Raw genomic sequence first — 23493 nt, forward strand, 5'->3', positions numbered from 1 at the left:
GGTGATTCTTCCCCTGTACTCAGCACTGGTTAGGCCACACCTCGAGTACTGTGTCCAGTTCTGGGCCCTCAGTTTAAGAAGGATGTAGAGGTCCTGGAACAGGTCCAAAGGAGGGCAACCAGGCTGGTGAAGGGACTCGAGCACAGACCCTATGAGGAGAGGCTGAGAGAACTGGGGTTGTTCAGCCTAAAGAAGAGGCGGCTCAGGGGAGACCTCATCGCTCTCTACAACTACCTGAAAGGAGGGTGTAGCCAGGTGGGGGTTGGGCTCTTTTACCAAACAACTTTCAACAAGACAAGAGGGCATGGACTTAAGTTGTGCCAGGGGAAGTTTAGGTTAGATATTAGAAAGAATTTCTTTACGGAAAGAGTGATCCGTCATTGGAATGGGCTGCCCAGGGAAGTGGTGGATTCTCCGTCCCTGGAGATATTTAAAAAAAGACTGGATGTGGTACTCAGTGCCATGGTCTAGCAACCGCAACGGTGGTTCAAGGGTTGGACTCGATGATCTCTGAGGTCCCTTCCAACCCAGCCAATTCTATGATTCTATGAATTAGTGACATCTGAGGTCAGTCCAGGAAGCCATGAGAAAATCAGGGCAGCAGTGTCAAGACTGAGCACAGGTACACTTGTGATGTAGCTCAGGTGCAGAGCCTAGGTGGAGCATCAGGAGTGGGTTTGTCAGTGCTTTGGGTGTACAAACAAGTGCCAACAACCCTGACCTGTCTGCAAGATATCAGCTATGGTTGGGTGTCAATCTTTACAGCACAGCCTGGACTGTCCATTGATTTGTTCCTCTGCTCTGCAATCCTAGCAAAATTAACAGTGATCCACAGATGAAAGGGAGAGATCAGGCCCCTATATACTCTTTGCTACAAGGATGGTTTGAAAAAATGAGAAAGATAACTCCATTTAAGTTAATACCACAAACTCTTCATTTAACATTATGAGGGCATTGCAGTTACAGTGGAATTGTAATGCTTTCTGAAAGAAAGATGTTAGACAGTGTGATTCCCCCCCTCCTGTTAAGAGGAAGACTTTCTACAAGCAGAGACAAGAAATGGCCTATGTGTGGGAAAACAGTCTGCAGAGGCTTAAGGATTCCGTGTGCACATCAATATGATTGTATGAAATCGTTTATTAACAACTTGCACTCACTGTATATAGAGAAGCCTTGTTTACACCATCTTACCATGCAGGTGGCTTTGTATTCCAATTACACATACCATTCTCATGGAACCTTCTTCTCACATAATTATTTTCCTCTTCTGTTGTCAATTAAGTTATCTCTTTCCCATTAGCTCATTCTCAGAAAGCCTCTAACTAGGCCTCAATAACCATTAACCCAATGTGGCCTAAATTGAAGTAAGTCAGGATTGCTCACAACCTGTATATTTCTGAACTGTTTCCCCAACAGCCTATGCAACAACCTTTGTTGGATGAACCCCTGTTTAGCTTCTTGGCGCATGTTCTTCAGTTTTTACATCTACAATATTAACTTTAGGACTAGTAAAGCAGGCAAGCACGGCTGTCGCATAGGCTGTTACTTAATTTCTTTCCAGTAATTTTGGTCTGTTGCTAATTAGCTATATGTAAGGTAATAATAATAATAAGGTAATGCATGTTCTCCTTTGCTTACATGTTCTGAGTCTTTCTTTTCAATAATGGCACATTCGGATGCTTAAGAACATACTAACCATGTTAAATCATGCTAAAGATGTTCAAAGCTTCATGCTTCCAACACAATATAACAACCCAGACAGAAAGCAGTAAAAAGTGTTTGTTAACAAATAAGAATTACTAGCATTGTTAATAGCAATTCCTTTGCAGTCACATTTTAAATGTAATTTCCTAGGTAATGGTCATTAGATTACTTCACTTATCCATGTCAATAGAGATATCTGTCTGACCACAAGAAAATAGCTAAGTGACTAGAGAGATGAAAAATTTCACGTAGATTCTCTTTCCCTTCTTTTTTCCTTTTCCACAGTTTTGTTTTGTTTGTTTGTTTTTTTTAACATCCTCCTGATTAATTCACCTGCAATCTTCTATGCACAAGACAAAGTACAGAAAGATGCACCAAATGTACCTTCAGCAAGATACAAAGTGTAAACGAAGCTTTACAGAAAATACTAAGCTCAAGACCCCCCTTTCATTTTGAAGAAATCACCATCTGGTTCAAAGTGAATCATAGAATCATAGAATTAGCCGGGTTGGAAGGGACCTCAGAGATCATCTAGTCCAACCCTTGACCCAGCACAGCAGTTGCTAGACCATGGCACTGAGTGCCACATCCAGTCTTTTTTTAAATGTCTCCAGGGACGGAGAATCTACCACCTCACCAGGCAGTCCATTCCATAGCCTAATCACCCTCTCCGTGAAGAAATTCTTTCTAATATCTAACCTAAACCTCCCCTGGCACAACTTAACACTGTGTCCTCTTGTCTTGTTGAAGGTCGTCTGTGAAAAGAGTCCAGTTCCCACCTCGCTACAGCCTCCTTTCAGGTAGTTGTAGACAGCAATGAGGTCTCCCCTGAGCCTCCTCTTCTTCAGGCTGAACAGCCCCAGCTCTCTCAGCCTCTCCTCATAGGGCCTGTGCTTGAGTCCCTTCACCAGCCTGGTTGCCCTCCTTTGGACCTGTTCCAGGACCTCTACATCCTTCTTAAACTGAGGGCCCAGAACTGGACACAGTACTCGAGGTGTGGCCTAACCAGTGCTGAGTACAGGGGAAGAATCACCTCCCTGGACCTGCTGGTGACGCTGTTTTTGATACAGGCCAGGATGCCATTGGCCTTCTTGGCCACCTGGGCACACTGCTGGCTCATGTTCAGTTTCTTGTTGATGCAGACTCCCAGGTCCCTTTCTGCCTGGCTGCTCTCCAGCCACTCTGTCCCCAGCCTGTAGCGCTGCATGGGGTTGTTGTGGCCAAAGTGCAGGACCCGGCACTTGGCCTTGTTGAACCTCATCCCGTTGGAATCGGCCCAGCTCTCTAGTCTGTCCAGGTCCCTCTGCAGAGCCCTCCTGCCTTCGAGTTGGTCCACACTTCCTCCCAGCTTGGTGTCATCTGCGAATTTGCTGATGATGGACTCAATCCCTTCGTCTAAGTTGTCGATAAAGATATTAAACAGAACTGGGCCCAACACTGATCCCTGGGGGACACCACTAGTGACCGGCCGCCAACTGGATGCAGCCCCGTTCAGCACCACTCTCTGGGCCCGGCCCTCCAGCCAGTTCCTAACCCAGCACAGGGTGCTCCTGTCCAAGCTGTGGGACAAGTGGTTTCTGATTCCTTTCTTCTAGTCACGGATAGAGGAGATGGTGCTCTGTTGCACTTGTGTTGACAAGGAGTCCCTTTAAAAGCTATGCAGTCATTGATCCAGCTCTGTCAGTTGTTGCTTCCACAGCCAAGACTGCACGTGTGTTTCATTGCATCAGTGGCTTTGACATTACATCAGTTACCAAAACACCAAATGATCTAAACAGCATTTACTGAGCTGAATCAGCAGTTCTGGGTCCTAGAACGTCATGCTTACCTCTGATCATTAAACATACACAGTCCTTTCCTAAGTAAGGCAAGAGTGGTGAACAGTGAAGAAAAAGCCTGATAAAAAGGATAGAAAATATAAAAAGGTGTGCAGAAGAACAGATTTCAGTTGGAAAAAATTTCAGTACTGGAGCCTAATGAGTGAACATTCATCATCCAAATTGCAGTAACTGACTGTTGGTCTGTGAATCAGGAGGTACTAGGCTTAAACCACAAATCATTTGTCAGAGTAAATCATGGTTTAAGCTACTGTGTTTTACTTGGCAAGAGGGGCAGGTAATTGCTACATTTGGTCAGTCACTCTGCATCTGCTCAAATGTGGTTACTCATTAAGTTACAGTACTCCATCACTTTGATTGGGTAACTTTGGCTACAAAGAAACTGGAAGAAGTGAAGATGTGTATGATACCAGTAAAATAAAGGCACAATCTACTAATCCTTTCTGGCACTAAGCAATACCAATGGATCACAATTAGGAGAAGCCATTCTCTTGGACAAACTCTGTCAGCCTCCTACCCTGAGTTTGTTTAAATTGTGAGCAAATTTAAACATGTTCATTAAACAACCAAAACATAAGAACATAAGAAATAATACCCTACTGGATCACAACAGAGGTAGCTGTAGCCTAGCACTTTGTTCCCAGTAGTAGTAACAAGAGGCAGCATTTTGGAGGCACACAAGCCAATTGCTTCTTACAGTATCTTACCCTCATACCTGTACAGTATTTGTAATTATTGTATTAGGGATTATCTGAAGATATTATCCCTGGCCCAATCCTGTTAATATCCATGTTTCCCATAAATTTGTCTATTCCCTTTCTGAATCTGCTAATACTCCCCACTTCACAATCTCATGAAGTAACAAGCTCCAGACATTCAAATCTGATGTGTAAAGAAGTACTTTCACTTATCTGCCATTTGTTTACTAGTTTTGAATGCCACCTGTTTCTTGTATTGCACAATTTGTTGAATGATTCAACACTCTTTCTGATTTAGTAAACTTTGACTGCTTCTACACCTCAGCTTCATCCTTTTTGAACTGAAGCATGCCAGACCTCTAAACTTTTCTTTTCAAGTTAGCAACACTATTCCCTTGTAGCTTTAATTCCCTTTCTTCACAGCATCTCTAATTCACTGCTTCCTTCTTGAGATGCAGCCACTAAAGATCTATCCAATATTCAAGGTAAGATTTTGTATAGTGACAAAAAATAACCCTTGTCTTCTTCTCAATACCCTCCTTGGTGAAATGGTGATGATGACATATTGTTGGCTTTTTTGAAAACTGTGCTGAGCTAATGATTTCAGAGAACTGCCAGTGATGACTCCAAGACTTTTTTATTTTTCTCCTGCATTGTGACTTAGTTCAATACTTTGTAAAGGTTTAGATCACTGTTACCTAGAGGCTTTACTTTGCATTTAAAGCTCTCTTACCACTAATTTGCCTACCCATTCTGTTTTACAAGTCCTTTTGGAGTTCTTTTCCTTTGACTATCCGAAAGAACTTGGCATTGCCCACAAACTCCGGCTCACTACCTAGTTCAAACCTGTTGTGATCCTGGGATTTCCTTTGTCTGCATGCTTACTGACAATCTTGTAGAATTCAGCAGTTTAATGAAGCAGAAGAAACCATAGTTATTCTCCAAAGAGAGTATTTAATCACGTAGTCAGTGTCCTATTCTTTCTTGAAGACTATCATCTACCACCCCTGTTAAGTAGAACGTCAAAATCAGCTTGTAGTTTCTGTGGTCCCATTTATAATGCTGCTTGTGTACTGCCAACATGACTTCAATCTACTCCTTATGCACAGTGACCATTTCTGTTGTCAGGCTGCACACTTTGGCTACCATTTCTGTCATATCACGTGTTTTTTTTAGACTCCCAGCCAAATGCCATCTGGTGTCTAAATTGCCTGCCTTTACCTAATAGTTTCAGTAAATTTACAATAAGCTGACTTGGCTCTTATCTGCTACTACAAAATACACAAAGTGGCAACCTTCCCAATACCTTCAGCAGCACCAAGACTGAGCCTTGTTCTTAGGGCCTTACCAATCCTGAATACCTCTTACACTTTGCATTTGCTGATCCCCTAAACCACCTCCTGTTTCTGACAGGAGAATACTTAGCTAAGTATCCTCTGAAGGGTGCTCCTCAAATTCTTGCATAGCTCCTTTAAATTTTGTTTGAAAAAAGAAAAGAAAAGAAAAGAAAAGAAAAGAAAAGAAAAGAAAAGAAAAGAAAAGAAAAGAAAAGAAAAGAAAAGAAAAGAAAAGAAAAGAAAAGAAGAGAAAAAGGACATGCCAATTCTATATGCTTTCTCATTTTTCGAATTTGGGCAATTCTTTTTCTCTGATTGCTTCCTACTTTACAGAATCATGGAAAGGGATTTGCTGGACCAATGCTTTCTTCATGAGTGGTTTCAAACATTTAACTGTTGTTTTTATCCGTCTAGGTTTTTTGTTTGTTTGTTTTTTAAATACCTTTGCTTTGTTAAAATATGATCTCCAGGATAGCTGTAGCTTTCCTGCTTTTTATTTATTTCTCACAATTCGACTTCATTTTCACCTCGCTCTCTTTCTAGAAATAGAACATTCATGTACTTTATTTGGTCTGCTCTCTCCAGCCACAATGTGAAACACAGCTATAATGAGGTTGCTACTACTGGGAGCCCTCCACTAAAACATCCCGAACTAGGTCCTCTGCACCACCCAAAAGCAAATGTGGAATGCCGTAATTTCTAACAGACTGTAAAACTAGGAAGTTATTTTTTTGCATTGAAAAATTTTATCTGTATGTGTCATCCTCAAAAAGGCTGTATGTGGATAGTTGAAATGTAATAGTATTGCTCTCTGTCCTAAATTTGCAGCTTCTCTCATCTCACTTAACATCTCCTGACCACTAGCATCACCTTGATCAGTAGTATAATCCTACTAGCAGGTTTTCCATTAGATTTTGGTATTTTCAGCCACTAGGATTTTTACTCATCTTTGGCAAATGATTCTCAGTTGCTTCCTGCTGTGTTAGGTAGCATTTATTGTGCCATTACAAGGAAGAACGTTGTCAAAGAAGCACCACTTTTCACACAGTTTCCATTAAAACAAGTAGGACTATTAGAAAGGTCTCTTGCTTACTGTTTGTTTATTTATTTATTCTTAAAAGGGGTTTACTCCAAACCTAACTACAACTCTAGGGAATAATAGTATAGAGTTCAAATAAATTAGGGTTATTCTGTGTTTATTTAACCTCTAAAGAACGTAATTTGTTTTGTGTTTTAAAATGACAGCTTTCTGGACCTAAGGCACACTTCGGGAACGCTCCACCTTCACAAGAGAGCACATAGTAATAAGCTTAGCTATTCTCCAGTCAAAATATCAGTTTCTCAGCAGTGCTTTCTCTCCCTCCAATACCCCAGTATAAAAATACTACAAAACACAGAAAAACAGAACTGCATCTCCAATGAGCAAAACTTGCAACCAGTGACAGTTCATGAACCGTATGTCAAACCAACCTCCAAGGATGTCTCAATCTTTAATATATCTGAAAAACAGCTATCTAACCCATTAAATCCTTCATGTCAACTCCAGATACTTTTGTGTCCTGAAAGAATATAATAGCCTGTTTTCAATATAAACATTATTTTCTCAGGAAATATTTCTTGCAGCTTGGCTGAAAATATTTGGAAGACTAACAGTCTTCCAAGTCTTCTATTTATTATTTCTCTTACAAAGCCAACCATTTCCCATTTAGCAGTTTTCACAAAAAAACTTAACCAGATCCATAGAGTGACCCCCCACCACCACCCTTTTTAGACAACACAAATCATAGCCTTTGCTTTTCTCAGTAATTACATAAAGTTTCTTTTTTTCCTGCCCTGTCGTCCACTTCATCACAGTTTTCTTTCCTAATCTGTTGCAAGTCTGTAAAAACCATCAACATTTCTCAAAAGGTCGAGATGGTCATCTCTCTGCTATTACCAGCAACATGTTTCCTCCTTCAATTTCCATTGCATTAAGCATCTCCCTCAACCTGGCTTACAAATCACTAATCAAACAGTTATTTCCAGAAAAACTACGTATATTCCTTGCCTGTGGCCTGACAAGGCTAAGCCTGCATAGTCAGATTCCTTTTATTTTTTTTTTAGCACACTAATTGGACAGAGGTGACCACTCTGAAATGCTAATGAGTAGTTACCTAAAAGGCAAAAACATCTCTGTTTCTTCACCTGGCTAAGTGCCCTGTTCCTCCCTCTTTACAAGTAAATAGCTTCTTAACTATACAGTTGTGTGGCCATTTGACATTATTGAACTTGCATCACAATTTACATTTAGATCATCTCTGGATTGTTATATGTTTCTCAAGTACAACCTCAGGGTTTGTCCGTACAAATCTATTATTTTGTCCTTATTCCTGGCTATTCCCTACCAAGTTATTGCTGCTACTCCCTGGCCACAGCCACAGTTGATGATATATGTATATACATATACATATATATATATATATATATGGAAAACCAATAGATACTGTTAGCCCAAGTAATTCTAGATGGCTTTTCACACCTAGACATACAGCTGAGGGGGATAGGAAGCAATGAGATTCAAGAACAATAACAGAGGGAAAAAGGCATGGGTGCTGTGAGCAGATCTGAAAGCAGGCAGATCAGCAACAGGAATTCAGCTTTCTGAGTTGTGTGTCAGCAGCTGAAGTGGCTTCCTGCAATAAGAGGAGTGTTTCATTTTCAAGATAGATTCCCTCACGTTTCAACCTACAGCCCTCCTCTGTAAAGGACTGCAAATTTGCTGCATATTTGCTACGTGGAAACAGCTCCCCTCAGCAGTGTAACCTTGTAAGGGGCTACATTCTAAACGACAATAAATTCCACAGATTTTATGTTGCCAATGTAGCAGACAAACAAACAGGTCTAGGGAGGTAATTTTCACAGCTGTGTACTAAAATAAAATCTGAACTGAGGATGGAAAGGGTCCTAAGTTTCAAAAGAAATGAAACAGTTTTTCAGGATTTTTGTCTCTTCTACAAGTATTAGTGCCTCCAAAAAATTCAAGAGGCCTTTTAGAATAAAGTGCTGCTCACCTATTTTTTTTTTTCTCACATAAGATGTAAGATTTTATTAATGCCTATGATTGCAAACAATATGTTCAGGATACTTAATAATGCATCTGTATATTAAATAGTGAGAGTAAATAATGGGGCCATAAACAAGACAAAATAGATTAGTCTTGAATCAAATTCAGACTGCAGTAACTCAACAGCAAGTGAGATACTTTTATGACAGAAAATTTAACGTAGTGTCCCAAATTCCTCTTTGAAGAATAAAGTCAAGACAGTGTGGAATAAATTCATGGTTACAAACATGTTACATGGTTAATACATCTAAGAACATGTTAAGCAATATATTGAATTGGGGGTTATCTAGCTTTTGCTGTTACCTTTGAATATTTTAATAACATGCTTATTCATATTTGGCTAAACTTACAGAAAGCAGATTCTCCTTTCTGAAGACCCTGACCAAGAATACTCCTACTGGAACCAGGTTATACTGGTTATAAACCTAGATACAGCACAGTAATTTGCCCTTAAGGTGACAAAGGGAGTGGAACATCTCCCTTATGAGGAAAGGCTGAGGGAGCTGGGTCTCTTTAGCTTGGAGGAGACGGAGGGGTGACCTCATTAATGTTGATAAATATGTAAAGGGTGAGTGTCAGGAGGATGGAGCCAGGCTCTTCTCAGTGATGACCAACAGCAGGACAAGGGGTAATGGATGCAAGCTGGAGCACAGGAGTTTCTCTCTAAACATGAGGAAAAGTTTTTTCACTGTGAGGGTGACAGAGCACTGGCACAGGCTGCCCAGGGAGATTGTGGAGTCTCCTTCTCTGGAGACATTCAAAACCCACCTGGATGGGTTCCTGTTCGACCTACACTAGGTGGTCCTGCTCTGGCAGGGGGGTTGGACTCGATTATCTTTCGAGGTCCCTTCCAATGCCTAACATTTTGATTTCCTTCCATGTATTCATTATGAAATTAACTTATTTTCAGAGATTCTGATAGTCTAACTCACAGTACTGTTTGACTAATTAGTTTGGTATGTCAAGAGGACTGGTGAAAAGAGGAATGTTTAACAGCTTCATAATAGTATGAGATAAACCAAGCATATTATGGAATAAAGGTAAAAAAATATCCTACTGAACCATGACTTCTTTGCTCTGAGCTCTGGCTATGTCTAGCCTCGTCCTATGGGGAAGAAAACAGAAGGACTGAGACAAGCAGAATTTTTTTTTTTTTTTACTTTAAATATTAACATACTGCCTCTTGTGACAGAAAGCTTTCAATGGAACACGCTAAATTAATGTACTTTAATGAATTTATAAGCTATGAGGCAATGGAGGCTTTTAAACCCCTCTAAAATTGGGAAAGAAGTAGTGTGAATCCATTTAAACTGCCCACAAAACAAAGCAGCTGGATATTTCTAGAAAATAATAGCAGTGAAACAGTTAGTGCACACATTTAAATTGTTGTTTTTTGGCTTTTGGAGTTAAGGCTAAGACAAACTGTCAAATTCCCACCTCCCAGAGTTACTGCTTTAATTTGCTTGCACACTGCAAGAATACTGCAGCGAATTATATTCAGAAAATAAATCACACTGTCTATAGCACTGAAAACTGCAATTTTCCACTGACAAACTGAACGTTATGTTGTCCAGAAACTCACAGGACTCCTGACAGAACTGCTTATCAAACACTTGTTGAATCAGCTCTGATGCAACTGTAGTTTCTCTTGGGACATTCAGCATGTGTCTACTACAGTAGGTAGGTAGGTGGACAGGAAGAACAGCCTGAGACCACATAAAAGCAACAGCAGTTTCTAAAATTGTTTTGACTGTGAAGCAGATGAGATACAAGATGGTTATGAGTAAAAACTGAAATGTGTATTGTACCCACCAGGAATCAGTGAAAATGGTTATATGATATAAGCTTACCATATGTGCTGATTGCTTACTGTCTTACTTATTTCCCCCCTGTAGTCCTTTTTGTTTTTAATAAAACATTCAAAGTTTTATGGAAGACGACCACTGCAGCTTTTATCAGTTATAATACAATTTAAAGAATGAATTTGCTCTTTCTTGCAGTATTCTCAGGATATGCTGTGTAAGTAATTATTCCGTTGTCTTTTATGCCTGGTAGGCAAATGCAGTAATTTAAAGTATATCTTTACCTTATTTTCTCCAAGAGTAATGAGGGTTTCCTCCATCTTGCAACTATGGTCCAAACAAAAACACATAATTATGAAATAAGCATTTATTTTCATTCTTACAGAAACTGCCACGTATCTGTGACTTGTCTTCCTATTCAAATTATAACTAAACATGCTGTAATAAAGAGCTTATCTCAGAAGCCATTCTAATGTCCAACATATTCCACAACTGTGTCTTTCAAGACAATCTAATTAAATGTCTTTGTTTCTAACCCTTCACAGACAATGTAGTTCCAAACACTATCCTAAACATTCATCATCATCCTTCTTGCTTTTAAGTATTTTCAAGTTATCTTTATAACCACTACTTCCTTAAGCTGAAGTTTGTATATGGTCATACAAGCATGGGAGGTATTTAGTCAACTGCTATGTATGGAGACCAAATACACAGCTACTCATTAACTTTCTGTTTATGTAGAAAAGACATGTTTTTAGAAAGATGTTCTTCGTCTGTTTTTTCTTATCTTTTTAGAAAAAATGCTGTAATTTTAAAATTACAAAGTATATAAAACTGATTTTCATCAAATGAGCACTTTTCCTTTATAGGAACTTAGCTGTATACCTGAGCCATGAGAACACAGCCTTTGTATCCTCTAAGCAACACAATAAAAACCAGTCCATGCAAAATTCCTCTCACTTTCATTTATTTTACTTGAAAGGCAAGGACATCACTGAAATCTGTACGGGGACTGCAAGACAACTTCATCCCTCTTCTTATCATAGCAGGAACTTTTTGGGTCCAGTGGAAACGTGAGTGGTATCTGTTCTCACCACACATTTCCTCAGCCATCTGTTATCAATATTAATCAGCCTTTTGCCCAAAAGGATGATAAAAGTTGGGAAAACTCTGGAGGCAGGTATTTCAGGTATCTCTGAATTTGATTTAATCTGCATAAACCCTGCTGTAAATAGCTGTCCACTGACAGTGAAACCTTTACTAAATAAATGCATAGGCCTTTCCAGAAATAAAATATCAGTATTTCTTTTGCATGCGGCAAACATGTTCCAGAGAAGCAACACAAGCAGCAACAGAAAGAATGTAAGGAAAGAGTAAACTAAACAAATGAATAAAAAAAGTCTCTCTCTTTAACAATTCCAGGCCATTCTTACCCAGGTTAATCCAGAGAAAGTAGGAGGACACAGATGCATTTACAATACTGACTGCATGAGCAATTCCCTTAATGGGCTTACCATTACTAGCATATTATCCCAGTACAAGAATTTCACTCTGCCATTAGTCCTACAGAATCAGGGTGCTACCAGTCATCAGTTGTATATGGCTTTGGGGATTAAAACCAAAAGTTCTTATTTCATAATAATTTAATTGCATTATGTTTGTTTAAAAAAATGAACAGAAGAATTAACCACAAATAACTGCTGTAGTGCTTCTGTGATACACAGATCACAGCAATAACTATACCACAGTAATCTACTGAGAACTCTGATTTATCACTTTCATCTGGTATTAAAAAGAGAAAGCTACTTTGCCCATAACCAAATACCTAAACCAGTTCTCTGCAGCTGGATTTTCACTGCTTTGCTGATGACCTCTGGAAGAACAACCTATTCCAGTATACAATTAGTTTTACTCTCTTTGCTTCAAACCTCAGCCCAAATGTTTATAAACAAAACTGTAGCTTTTTAGACCACCCTTGGAGACTGCTACAGTGGCTGAAAAGGAGAGGCCAGCTCCCTTTTTGCAATTACTAATCAAGCAATAAACTTTCTTGATTAATAATAGCTGCAATCCACTTTACACCTATGTTTTTAGGAACAATCTTCTTGGTATTATGACATTCTATAATGCATGATTTCATTATCATACTAAAACAATAATCACATTAGCAAGGTTCCTGTCTCCTTTCCTCACATCAAGAGCTACATGCAGATATTTCTTTTAATTGCTTCCAGACAAACATCTGGTCCTGCCAATGCAATTTTAACAGACCGCAGTGCATCTCTGGGTATACCTGACCACCACATACTGCTTGAGTAGACATGGTTTTGGGAAGTCAACAAAACCACTTCATCCTGAACTATTAGTAAAACAGTCTGGATTCACAAACAACTGTAACAGTACTTCTGCTTGCAGTGTGGCAATGAGCTTTCACAAATGTGCTAGAATTAGCCATTTCTTAAAGCTGTATTGATACGAGTATGAACATGGTCCAGAACAACAGACACATCTCAGAGAAAAGCACATAATGCTTTAGATTGAGTAAAAAAAAAAACATAAGATCTATACAGATAAGGACATATAGAAAATTTAAGATAAAATATAGTCTATTTAACAAAGGCCAGCCTAAACACTGTAACATAAGTAAGAATCATCTTTGGTGGAACAATTTTTTTATAAGATGAACATTTTTTCAATGGTTGTTGACTGCATTGGTTCTGTAAAAGTATCATTTACAGTCCTGTCCTCCCATAATTTCTTAAGCCTGATACATTTTCCCTGGGGATTCAAAGTCCCAATCTCTGCAGTATTACATTGTGAAAAATAGAACATGCTTTCTGTGGTTGACTGCAATGTAAGATCCTTACTGATAATCACAGAAATCAGAGTGTTACAGGTTGGAAGGGACCTTGAGAAATTATCAGGTCCAACCCCCTGCCAGAGCAGGACCACCTAGTGTAAATCAGACAGGAACCCATCCAGGTGGGTTTTGAATGTCTCCAGAGAAGGAGACTCCACAACCCACCTGGGCAGCCTGTGCCAGTGTTCTGTCACCCTCACAGTGAAAAAATTCATCCTTATGTTTACATGGAACCTCCTATCGTCCTACTTGCACCTGTTACCCCTTGTCCTGCCATTGGTCATCACTGAGAAGAGCCTAACTTCATCCTCCTTCCACCCACCCTTTACATATTTATCAACATTAATGAGGTCACCCCTCAGTCTCCTCCAAGCTAAAGAGACTCAGCTCCCTCAGCCTTTCCTTGTAAGGGAGATGTTCCATTCCCTTTATCATCTTGGTCACTCTGCACTGGACTCTCTCAAGCAGTTCCCTGTCCTTCTGGAACTGAGGGGCCCAGAACTGGGCACAATATTCCAGATGTGGCCTCACCAGGGCAGAGTCTTCATAGGAGAGGTGCTCCAGCCCTCTGATCATCTTTGTGTGACCCTCCTTTGGACTCACTCCAACAGGTTTGTGTCCTTCTGACGTTGGAGGCCCCAGACCTGAACACAGTACTCCAAGTGGGATCCCATGAGAGCAGAGTAGAGGGGGGAATCACCTCTCTACCTCTCTCTACCTGCTAGCCCTCTTTTGATGTAGCTTAGGATAAAGTTGGTTTTCAACCAGGCTGCAAGTGCATATTACCAGCTCACGGTTCATCAACCATCACCCTCAAATCCTTCTTCTCAGGACTGCTTTCAGTCTGTTTTCTGCTCAGCCTGTCTTTGTCCTTGGGATTGCCCTGACTCATGTATAGAACCTTGCACTTGGCGTTACTGAACTTCATGTAGTTTTCATGGGCCCAACTCTCAAACTCTTGTGAGTTTGGAGTTAGTAACAGAAAGCTAATCAGGCAAGAAACTAAGTTATATTTCAGGAAAACAAAGTACATGAAAGACTAGATTGACCACAAGTAGAAAAGAATGCCCAGTCCCTCTAGGTTGCTCAAGGGAAGAAGCAAGTATTTCACAGACACACTATCAGATCAGGTGGGAAAAGGGGCATATGAAAAAGAGGTTATAGCAAGGAAGGCAGAAAAAAAAAATCCCAGAGAAGACTTAATCCTCTGGTGGTAATGGCAGAACAGACACAAAACTTACCACTCCAATCACCTGTTGGGTATTGCAGCTGGCAGATTAGGTGCTAGGTGCTGATACAAAACCACAGAAATATGTAATTGCCTTCATGGCTGCACAGACTATATTTATGCATTTATGAGTTAACATTTTGTGATTAAAGTGAGACTTAGCTCAATTAGTGATCTTCTAACAGGTCCTTTCAGTATTTTACTCATAGCCCATACAAACTCCTAGCTCTGCTTGGGAAATGAAAGATGTACTTATCACCTAATGGACTTCTCAACCATGGTTTCAGCCACTTCAAAACAGCTGCAAGGGATAAGTCTGAAATCCTATAGTAACAACATTTTCTAGGATCACCAACACAAAGATGATAATGGAATTCAGTAATGCTATGCTCATTTATTAACATATGTGGAAGGCCACTTAATGAGAAACAAATCTAATGTAACAGGAGCACTAACCAGTGACTGTCGGAACAGGAAACACTTCTTTGGGTCAATACCACAGGCAAGAACAGCAGCAGTGGTGTCCAGTATGTTCTGGCGCAGGACAGCTGGTTCCTTGGGCATGGTGAGAGAATGCATATCCATAATGCTATAAAGCACTGAGCTGTACTCTTCCTGAAGATTCACCCAGTTCTGAATGGCTCCAAGGTAGTTACCCAGATGAGGTGTCCCAGTTGGCTGGATACCAGAGAAAATCCGATCCACGACCACATTCTGTTACAAACATTGGTAAAATTAACACATGCATTTTCTTTTTTAATTTTCTTTTTCTTTACATGCCAGAAAATGTCATAGTTCTCATTTATTTATAGAATAGAAAATGAGAATGATCAAAGTTGAACTTTCAAGTCCAATTGTCAACCCACCACCACCATGCCAACGAAACCATGCCCTCAAGTGCTATGTCCACACATTTTTCAACACTTTCAGGGATAGTGACTCTACCACTTCCCTGGACAGCCTGTTCTAATGCCTGCCCACTCTTTCAGTAAATAAATTTCTCCTAATATCCAATCTGAACCTCCCCTGGTACAACTTCAGACCATTTCCTCTCATTCTATCACTTGTTATGTGGGATAAGAGACAGATCCCCACCTCACTACAACTTCCTTTCAGACAGCTGTAGAGAACAATAAGGTCTCCTCTCAGTTTCCTCTTATCCAAACAAAACAGTCCCAATTCCCTCACCAATTCCTCATGAGACTTGCTCCCCAGATCCTTCACCAGCTTTGCTGCTCTTCTCTGGACATACTCCAGCAGCTCAATGTCTTGTAGTGAGGGTCTCAAAACTGAACACAGTATTAGAGGTGTAGCCTCACCAGTGCTGAATACAGGGGGACAATCACTTCCCTTCTCCTGCTGGCCACACTATTGCTGATAGAAGCCAGGATGCTGTTGGCCTTCTTGGCACCAGAGCACACTGCTGGCTCATGTTCAGCTGCCTGTCAACCAACAACCCCAGGTCCTCCTTTGCTGAGCAGTTTTCCAGCCACTCCTCCCCAAGACTGTAGCAATTTAAGGGGTTGTTGTGACCAAAGTGCAGGACCCTGCACTTGGCCTTGTTAAACTTCATTTGATTGACCTTGCCCCACTAGTCCAGTTTGTCCAGATCCCCCTGTAGAACCTTCCTACCCTCAGCCAGATCAGCACTCCACCCACCCTAGTATCATGCACAAACTTTCTGAGGGTGCACTCAACTCCCTCATCCAGAACACTGATGAAGATATTAAACAATACCAAGATATTAAACAACCCCAAAACTGAACCCTGGGAAACATCCCTTGTGACTGGCCATCAACTGGATTTAGCTCTCTTCACCACAACTTTCTGGGCTTGGCTGTCCAGTCAATTTTAAACCAGCTAAGGGTACAGTTGTCAAAGCCATGAGCTGCTGAAAGAAACCTAGTCCTTGATCCAAAGAACCATGAAAGAGATTATAAGAAGTTCTGAAACGACCCATCTTGGCAGCAGCAGAGTTTCTAAAAGGGCTCTACAATGAAATACTGCTAAAGCTCAAGATCACACCTGAAATACTGCATATGCATCAGTACCAGTAAAATGTCAACATCTGAAGATAGTTCACAGAGAAGCAGCAAAAATATTACGAAGAACCTGAGTTTGTGAGCAAAGATTAAAAAGCTTAAAATATGTATAGTTTGGCTAGGTGACAATTACCATCTTGGAAAGTTTCTTTTCCTGCATCCCAGCCATCCATCTGACCATTTTCTCAGAGCCTCAAGCTGTCAGCATATGATCAATTACCTCCCCGACCTTTGCAAAGAATTCCACCATATTCAGAAGTAACTCAGCAATGTTTTAAGTGAAAATGTTACATGCCAAGTTGTAAGAGCATGCAAGACTGCTTGACTTATAAATGAGGGACCCATCAACCTCAGCAGGGAGTCCTAGTCACAAAGATGCACAATACAAGTCCTCTGACTGTTGTACAGCAGGAACTGACTGCATGATTTTTTTCTCTTAAATTTTAAAATCAACATCTATAACAAAGTAGAGAGAATTTATTACTGATGTAGTCCATTTTAATTGTTGTGAATCTCTTGCAAATGTATGGAGGAGAAAAAGACTTAAATGAAGTCATACAACTATGAAACCACACAAAATAGCACCAAAAGTCAAGGCCAAGTACCATTATTTTTAACTATTAAAAAAGGACTTCAAATTGACTTAATTAATTTTGACTCAGACCCAAGAAAAATGAATGAGAAAGTGTTTCCAAGTGGAATAGGACTTAATTTTTTTTTTTCCCTTGATCTGTAGTTCAGAAAGGCCTGGCCCATTTCCTTCAAAATTCGCTGAAAAATTCTTTTTGCTTTCAAAGTAAGCCTGTTTTTAAAATCAAGACAGTTTTCTTGTCCAATTCTTAAGTGTTTGTGCTGACAGGTAAGAGCAGGTTTGGGCTAACAGCCATGCTAATCTCTCCTGCTCATATAAATGCTTACACATTTAAGTCCAGGTACTAACCCCTTTATCCCATCCCAAATATCTGCTTGATTTCTAGTATATTCTTGAGTCACTTTCTAAGCACTCTTGGAGAACCTCCAGCACAGGAGCTGCAAGATAGTCACTGCAATGAAAAGCACACCATTTCCTCCAACAGCAGCTATAAATTCCAGCTACTGTGCTCCATTCCTTGACCACGCATGCCTCCTCTGTCCATCACACAAAAATAGATTTATGCTACTCAATTCCTTGTTTGCCGTTTGATCCCTTGCTTTCCTAGGAACTTGTATAAAAGCATTTAACACTCCTCACAGAACCCCTTCACCTGCCACAAGGACTGCAGCCAGCTTCCTGTTAGCAGGGAGAAAGGCTAGGTGCTCACCTAGAGAAGGTGGCATACATACATAAATTAAATGAAGTCTTGTAGAAACTCTGGGAACTTGGGATTCACTAGGCAATCTCTTACTAAGGGCACAGAGCAGTTGCTAGGCAATGCAATGGGTACTTTACAGGCCTAACATTACCTTTTGCTTCCCATATTCCTCTTCCCATATTGCTCTTCACCAAAAGACTAAGAACTCAAGAAGAAAATAAGACAATAAATGGATGACCACTGAGATGGTCTACTGCTCCTACAGAGAGAATACCAGGCTGTATGTAAGAGCATAATTTCTCTTCTCAGCTCCTTGTCTCCTCTCTCTCAGTTCAAATCATGATGCTCCTTTCCACAGCTATTTCTTCTGCCTATTTTCCAGTGCTCAACTACATGTATGGTTAACCACAGTATTCTACACAGGCCTTATAGCCCTGTTCTCCATTTTTTTATCAGATTGTTTTATCCCTCCTGTGTTCCTTTACTGTTTTCTTCTTCCACTTCTGCTTCCCACCCTATACCTTCCAAAAGAGCTATTGCATGGTGTAACAAGCCAGTAAGGAGGCACAGAAAATGCCATTTGATAAAGAAGCTATTAGTGCCTTGACTCCAGTGACTTTCTATAAAATGTTTCCTATCTGCACTGTTTTAATAGCTATGAAATTTTATAATGTTCTGAACTCCACAATGGATGTGCATCAAATAAAGCATGCAAGGATGACCAAATTAAAGCATGCTGCAAAACCTTACACATCTTTCAACTGCAGCTGAGACAAAGACAGCATCATTTGAAATGTCCTCTGATGTTACCATTTCTTTTTGCTGGGACTCTGTAGTTAGTGCTCCTTCAGTACAGAAATAGCTCTACCCCCCTGTGGGTGACTGCCTGTCACACCAGAAAGCAGGAATATCTCTATACAGTCAGGGCACATCACCTCACACATGCCAATACCTTGACTCAAAAAGTGCTGGCACCCTGAGCCTGTGGAGAACAGTTCTGTCTACAAACCCTGTCAGTCCTCAAGTCAGAGTCTCCATGACTTGAAGTCACCGCCTCTTTCTTCATGGGAAGCTTCACGTGCTACGCACATCATGTTTGTTATCTGCCTTTTCCTGTTCCCAGATCAATGTAGATTATATCACTATGAACATGCTGCGTGTATTGCCAAAGTATGTCCCATTTTAGCAGATGCAAATGCAACAGAAACATTTAAATAGGCAGTTTGAGAACATTTTTGACCAAGAAAATACGAGACATTAGTGTCTCAACATAAACCATACATTCACATTTTGTACTAACTCCAAACATCTGAAGGGTAACAATGAGCTAATTAAAGAGAGGTTTGCTGTAATACCATGTAAGTTAGCATCTGGTGACACAGTATATGCTGGGAAAAAACAGCACCTACATGTAGAGTAAAACAGACACATTCTCATGTAAAGAAAAAACAAAGTTCTCTGTCTGTCCAGTAAAGAGAATGCCTATGAAAGCAAGCATAACATCTTTAATGGTGCTTGTGTGTTCAAATGGTAAACAACTACTTATAAAACATTTATTCAGCATATGGGCAATAAATAGCAAGTTAAACATGAGAAACAAACAGTAGCTGCATTATACTGAACCTAAGCTCAGCAATTACTTAACCTAAAGCAAGGAATTTGCAGAAACAAGTTAATCCAATAATGAAAACTGAGCTAGGCTGGATCTGAGGCTGGATCTGGGTAAAGCACTAGCAAACACATTACAAAGAACAAACCCACACTGGCTCCCAGCTGAGGGACTAGTTGACTAGAAGTCTTTCATCTTTAACTCCTTTGATTCCATTTAACAACATAAAACATGAGATGTTACAGCAAATCGGGTGGTATGAAATATTCCATTGTGTTAGCAGAAGTCTATATTAAAAAAAGCCTCCACAAAACACCCTTAAATGAATCTTGGCTTTCGAGCACTAAAAATATACAGAGAACATTGCTCCTTTGGAGAGAGTTTATGTTCCTTGTTTGTTCACCCTGTGAGAAGCAGTGGGCAGCATAGCAGCGTGGCAGGGGAGTTCTGCCTGGTACCATGAAATCATGGGGCTGGAATGCACTTCAATGGAGCTCTTAGGTCAGGGGATGGGAGCTGTGTGCTCAAAAGTACTGGAGTTGGAAAAGGATAAAAACAAAAGGAGTGAAGACTTCCCAATGGAGCAGAGTGAAAGCCACAAGACACGCAGCTCCAGCCCACAGGCACTCACTCATTCAGACATCTGTAGTAAGCACAGTATGAGCCTGCTGTTCGTATGTTTAACTCTGTGTGGTGTTTGCATCTACACCAGTAAATGCTGAATGTTAATCTTAGCTTCTATTAAAAGCATAGTATCTGACAGATGTGTTAACATCTATTATTTGTTTTCTCTCAATAATACTTCTTCAGGGTAAATCCAAATACCACAGTGCATTTATCAGCAGTGTTTCTAAATGAAGTTTGGTCCCAAACCCATAAACATTCAGGTGTTCTTTTACCTAGTCTCCTTTTTCATGATGAGATGAGCAAGTGCTGCGGCTTATACTGAAAAACTGTCAGCATCCAAACGTTCTCAAATAATCATGAACAAGCGTTATATTCTTGTTCTGGAGCAGGATGGCTAAATCCTGGCCCAACACCCTGCAGTATGTCCACATACAACTTCTATTTGAAAGGCTATACTGGAAAAGATGACAGCTTCCAAAATCCAGTGTTGCTTTCTTGGATCAAAACAGAGCTTTTCTATGTAACACTTGTTGTAAGGAGAGCTACAGTTGACAGGGCCTCAATTCAGCAGTCAAAACCACACTCATTCCTTGCTCACAAGACAAATGTGCCAGAACTGGAATACACACTGAAGTTGCTAGAGTTAAGGAAATCCTACTTACATGTCTTCCAAAGACCATTACAAACAGCCTTATTTTGAAAATGAAGAGGGTGTTAACAGAATGCTCATTTAATCAGAAGGATTTTGAAGAACACTGGTAAAGTCAACTTGATGCTGTTCAATTGTATTGGATGAACCCCAAGTGACTGCACTGTGAGCCCAGTCACAAAGTGAAAGTCGGGAGGGACCAGATGTCACTTTTCCTATTGGACCTAAAACCTCATCTAGTGCTTTCCATGTTAAGGAAAAGTACTGGTGCCTCATACACTCCAGGAAGCCCAGCAACTGGGGCCTGTAATTAGGGGCATGTGCAAGCCTCAGGTAGGGACTGTCTCTGCACTGACCAACCTCTGTCAGTAGGTCTGACTGAATCCGGGACTCCGCCTCTCTCTCTCTCTTTCTTTATTATTTCTCTCTCCTTTTGCTCAAAGTTATTAAGTAACGCAAGGTCTACCTTGTTTTCCTACAAAGCTGTATAGCTTAGATGTGTACAGACTAAATGTGCCACCACTGAGTGTGCGTTCCATAGAAATACTTAAAAAAATACAGGATGCCTATTTTCCCACTGCCACTGACGTTTATGCACCATATTCCTATTAAAAGCTGATGTTTGTGTTTGGATCTTGACTGCTACCTCACCTTAGTCCTCACCAAGGTGATTTGAGAGTCAGTCATTCCCCATCCACCAGAGGTGGGATGCGACATCAGCTGGACACAGAAATGTACATATAATACACAACTTCCTCATGTTATTAATAACATGGACAGACTGACTTGAAGACCACTGAATTTTACAGCTTTAAAGACCATAAAATCTTCAAAGGAAACATGCAAAATGCCTAAAATTTATACTCACAATGATCTACCAAAGGAAAATTCTACAGAGAAAGTGGACTCAAAAAAAAATAGAGCTACCTTAGCCTGAGTTGCATTTGTTTTTTGCCCTTAGTAGGCCTAACTATTTCCAATCATTAAACATGGTCAGCTATTCTGTTTCAGAAAACACCTTTCACTATTTATAAGAAACCTAGAGGATGACAATTAATTTTAGGAGTTAAACCATGTATCTCAGAAAGCAGAGATAGGACTGTCTTGTCTTTCAATGCTCACACAGAAATGCTTCCAAACTCTTAAGAAGCAGCACTAAGCCCTAAAAGCAGCTACATGGTTCTTTGAATGCTAGTAGCAATTCCAATCTAAAAGCTTATTGAAATCTCCAGAGCAGGATGCCACATGCTCCTTAAACCACCTGCAGTTGTAGAAAACATTCAACAATAAAGTTTCTCTGTTTCATTCCACAACTTTCTGATTTCTGATCTGATTCATATTTATTTTGCTAATACCATCTAATTTAGACATCTATACATTTTTAATACATACATGATATATGAACAATATAATAGCTGTAAGACATCTTAAAAAAAGCTGAGGATCTGCCTTGGCAAAACATTTACAAGCTTAAAAATTAAAATTAAAATATTTATAGCTGCTTTAGAAAAATCTGTGAAAACATATCTTTCTTTAAAATTAAACATTGCAAAGTCTGGAAAATAAGAGTTCAAGATTCCTTCAAAAACAAGCACGGAAATGTACAGCTAGCCATAACCTAGAACAGTTTTTCCAGACTGAAAATCAGACAGAAAGAAAAAGACAATTCGATTGCTGAAAGGATGACACTGTATCACCATAAGGTTACAGGGCTCCTTCCAGAGGCTCAGCATCACATCTGTGAAATTTAAAATAGGTGAAATCTCCCGTATTTTATTAGTATAAGAAGCCACCTCTGCCTCCTTTAAAATTTCAGGAAGTTACCCTCTCATTGTATTTTTTTTTTTATACATTTTTAAGACTTCACTAGGAAGATCTGTTGATGTTTTTAAATTGATCAGGATAAGCACCAGGCGAACTCAAGCACGAAACTCATTTTACTGGAACACAAAACATGGAGATATATTTATATATATATTTATACTTATATATATATATACAGTTTATCACCATATTGATAAACATTCTTTGGAAAGGCAATCTGGGAAGCCTCAGACTGTGTTAATTCAAAAAAAGAAGCCAATTCAAGCCTCTAAAAAGTGCTAAGAATCCACACTGAAAAGATCCACACAGATCAAAACACCCTATACCACTAGACAATCTTTAGTATCCCGACTATACCTTTCATATTCAGCTTTATGCATTCTGTGAGGGTTGACTATAAGTATTTCCCTGTTGAATACATGTATTTGCCTGTCACAAAACCGCTTCTCAAATATACAGTAAAATCTGTCTTAATACAGTTCCTCAGCTTCACAAAGGAGTTACACCATGAAAATCAAGTGAAAGCATTCACAGGACTTAAGTTTTCAGAATCTCTCTTCTTTATAGCTCCACATAAATATTGCCATCAGACAAGTGAAATGACAGCGGACAATTATAAGGAAGCCTTATACTTTATAAACATTTGTTCTCTTTGTGGGTTTTAAAAACAGAAAAACAAGATAAATTAGCAACCAGTCAGGGAGGTAGGAGAAAGCTGCAAATAGACAGAGTTCTCAGGACTACACAGAAAAACACTTAAACAATTATATAAAAGCATGCATATAAGTTGTGGTGGTTAGAGTCTGTCAGACCACAAGATGATTACATTAATCCCACCACAAAAGCATGAAGGCAGTACATCTCAGCTTCTCAACCCACC

The 23493-nt window shown here is 39.9% G+C and overlaps 1 protein-coding gene across 1 annotated transcript in view; it reads right to left on the minus strand.

The window, feature by feature from the left end:
* WARS2 (tryptophanyl tRNA synthetase 2, mitochondrial) overlaps window positions 1-23493 on the minus strand; it is a 49215-nt gene that overhangs the window by 10085 nt on the left and 15637 nt on the right. The window contains exon 2 of the mRNA XM_030457336.1: window positions 15027-15284. Within this exon, the coding sequence (XP_030313196.1) occupies window positions 15027-15284 (258 nt within the window). The remainder of the gene's footprint in view (window positions 1-15026; window positions 15285-23493) is intronic.

Source organism: Calypte anna, chromosome 1, assembly GCF_003957555.1.
Source record: "Calypte anna isolate BGI_N300 chromosome 1, bCalAnn1_v1.p, whole genome shotgun sequence".
Taxonomy (NCBI): Eukaryota; Metazoa; Chordata; class Aves; order Apodiformes; family Trochilidae; genus Calypte; species Calypte anna.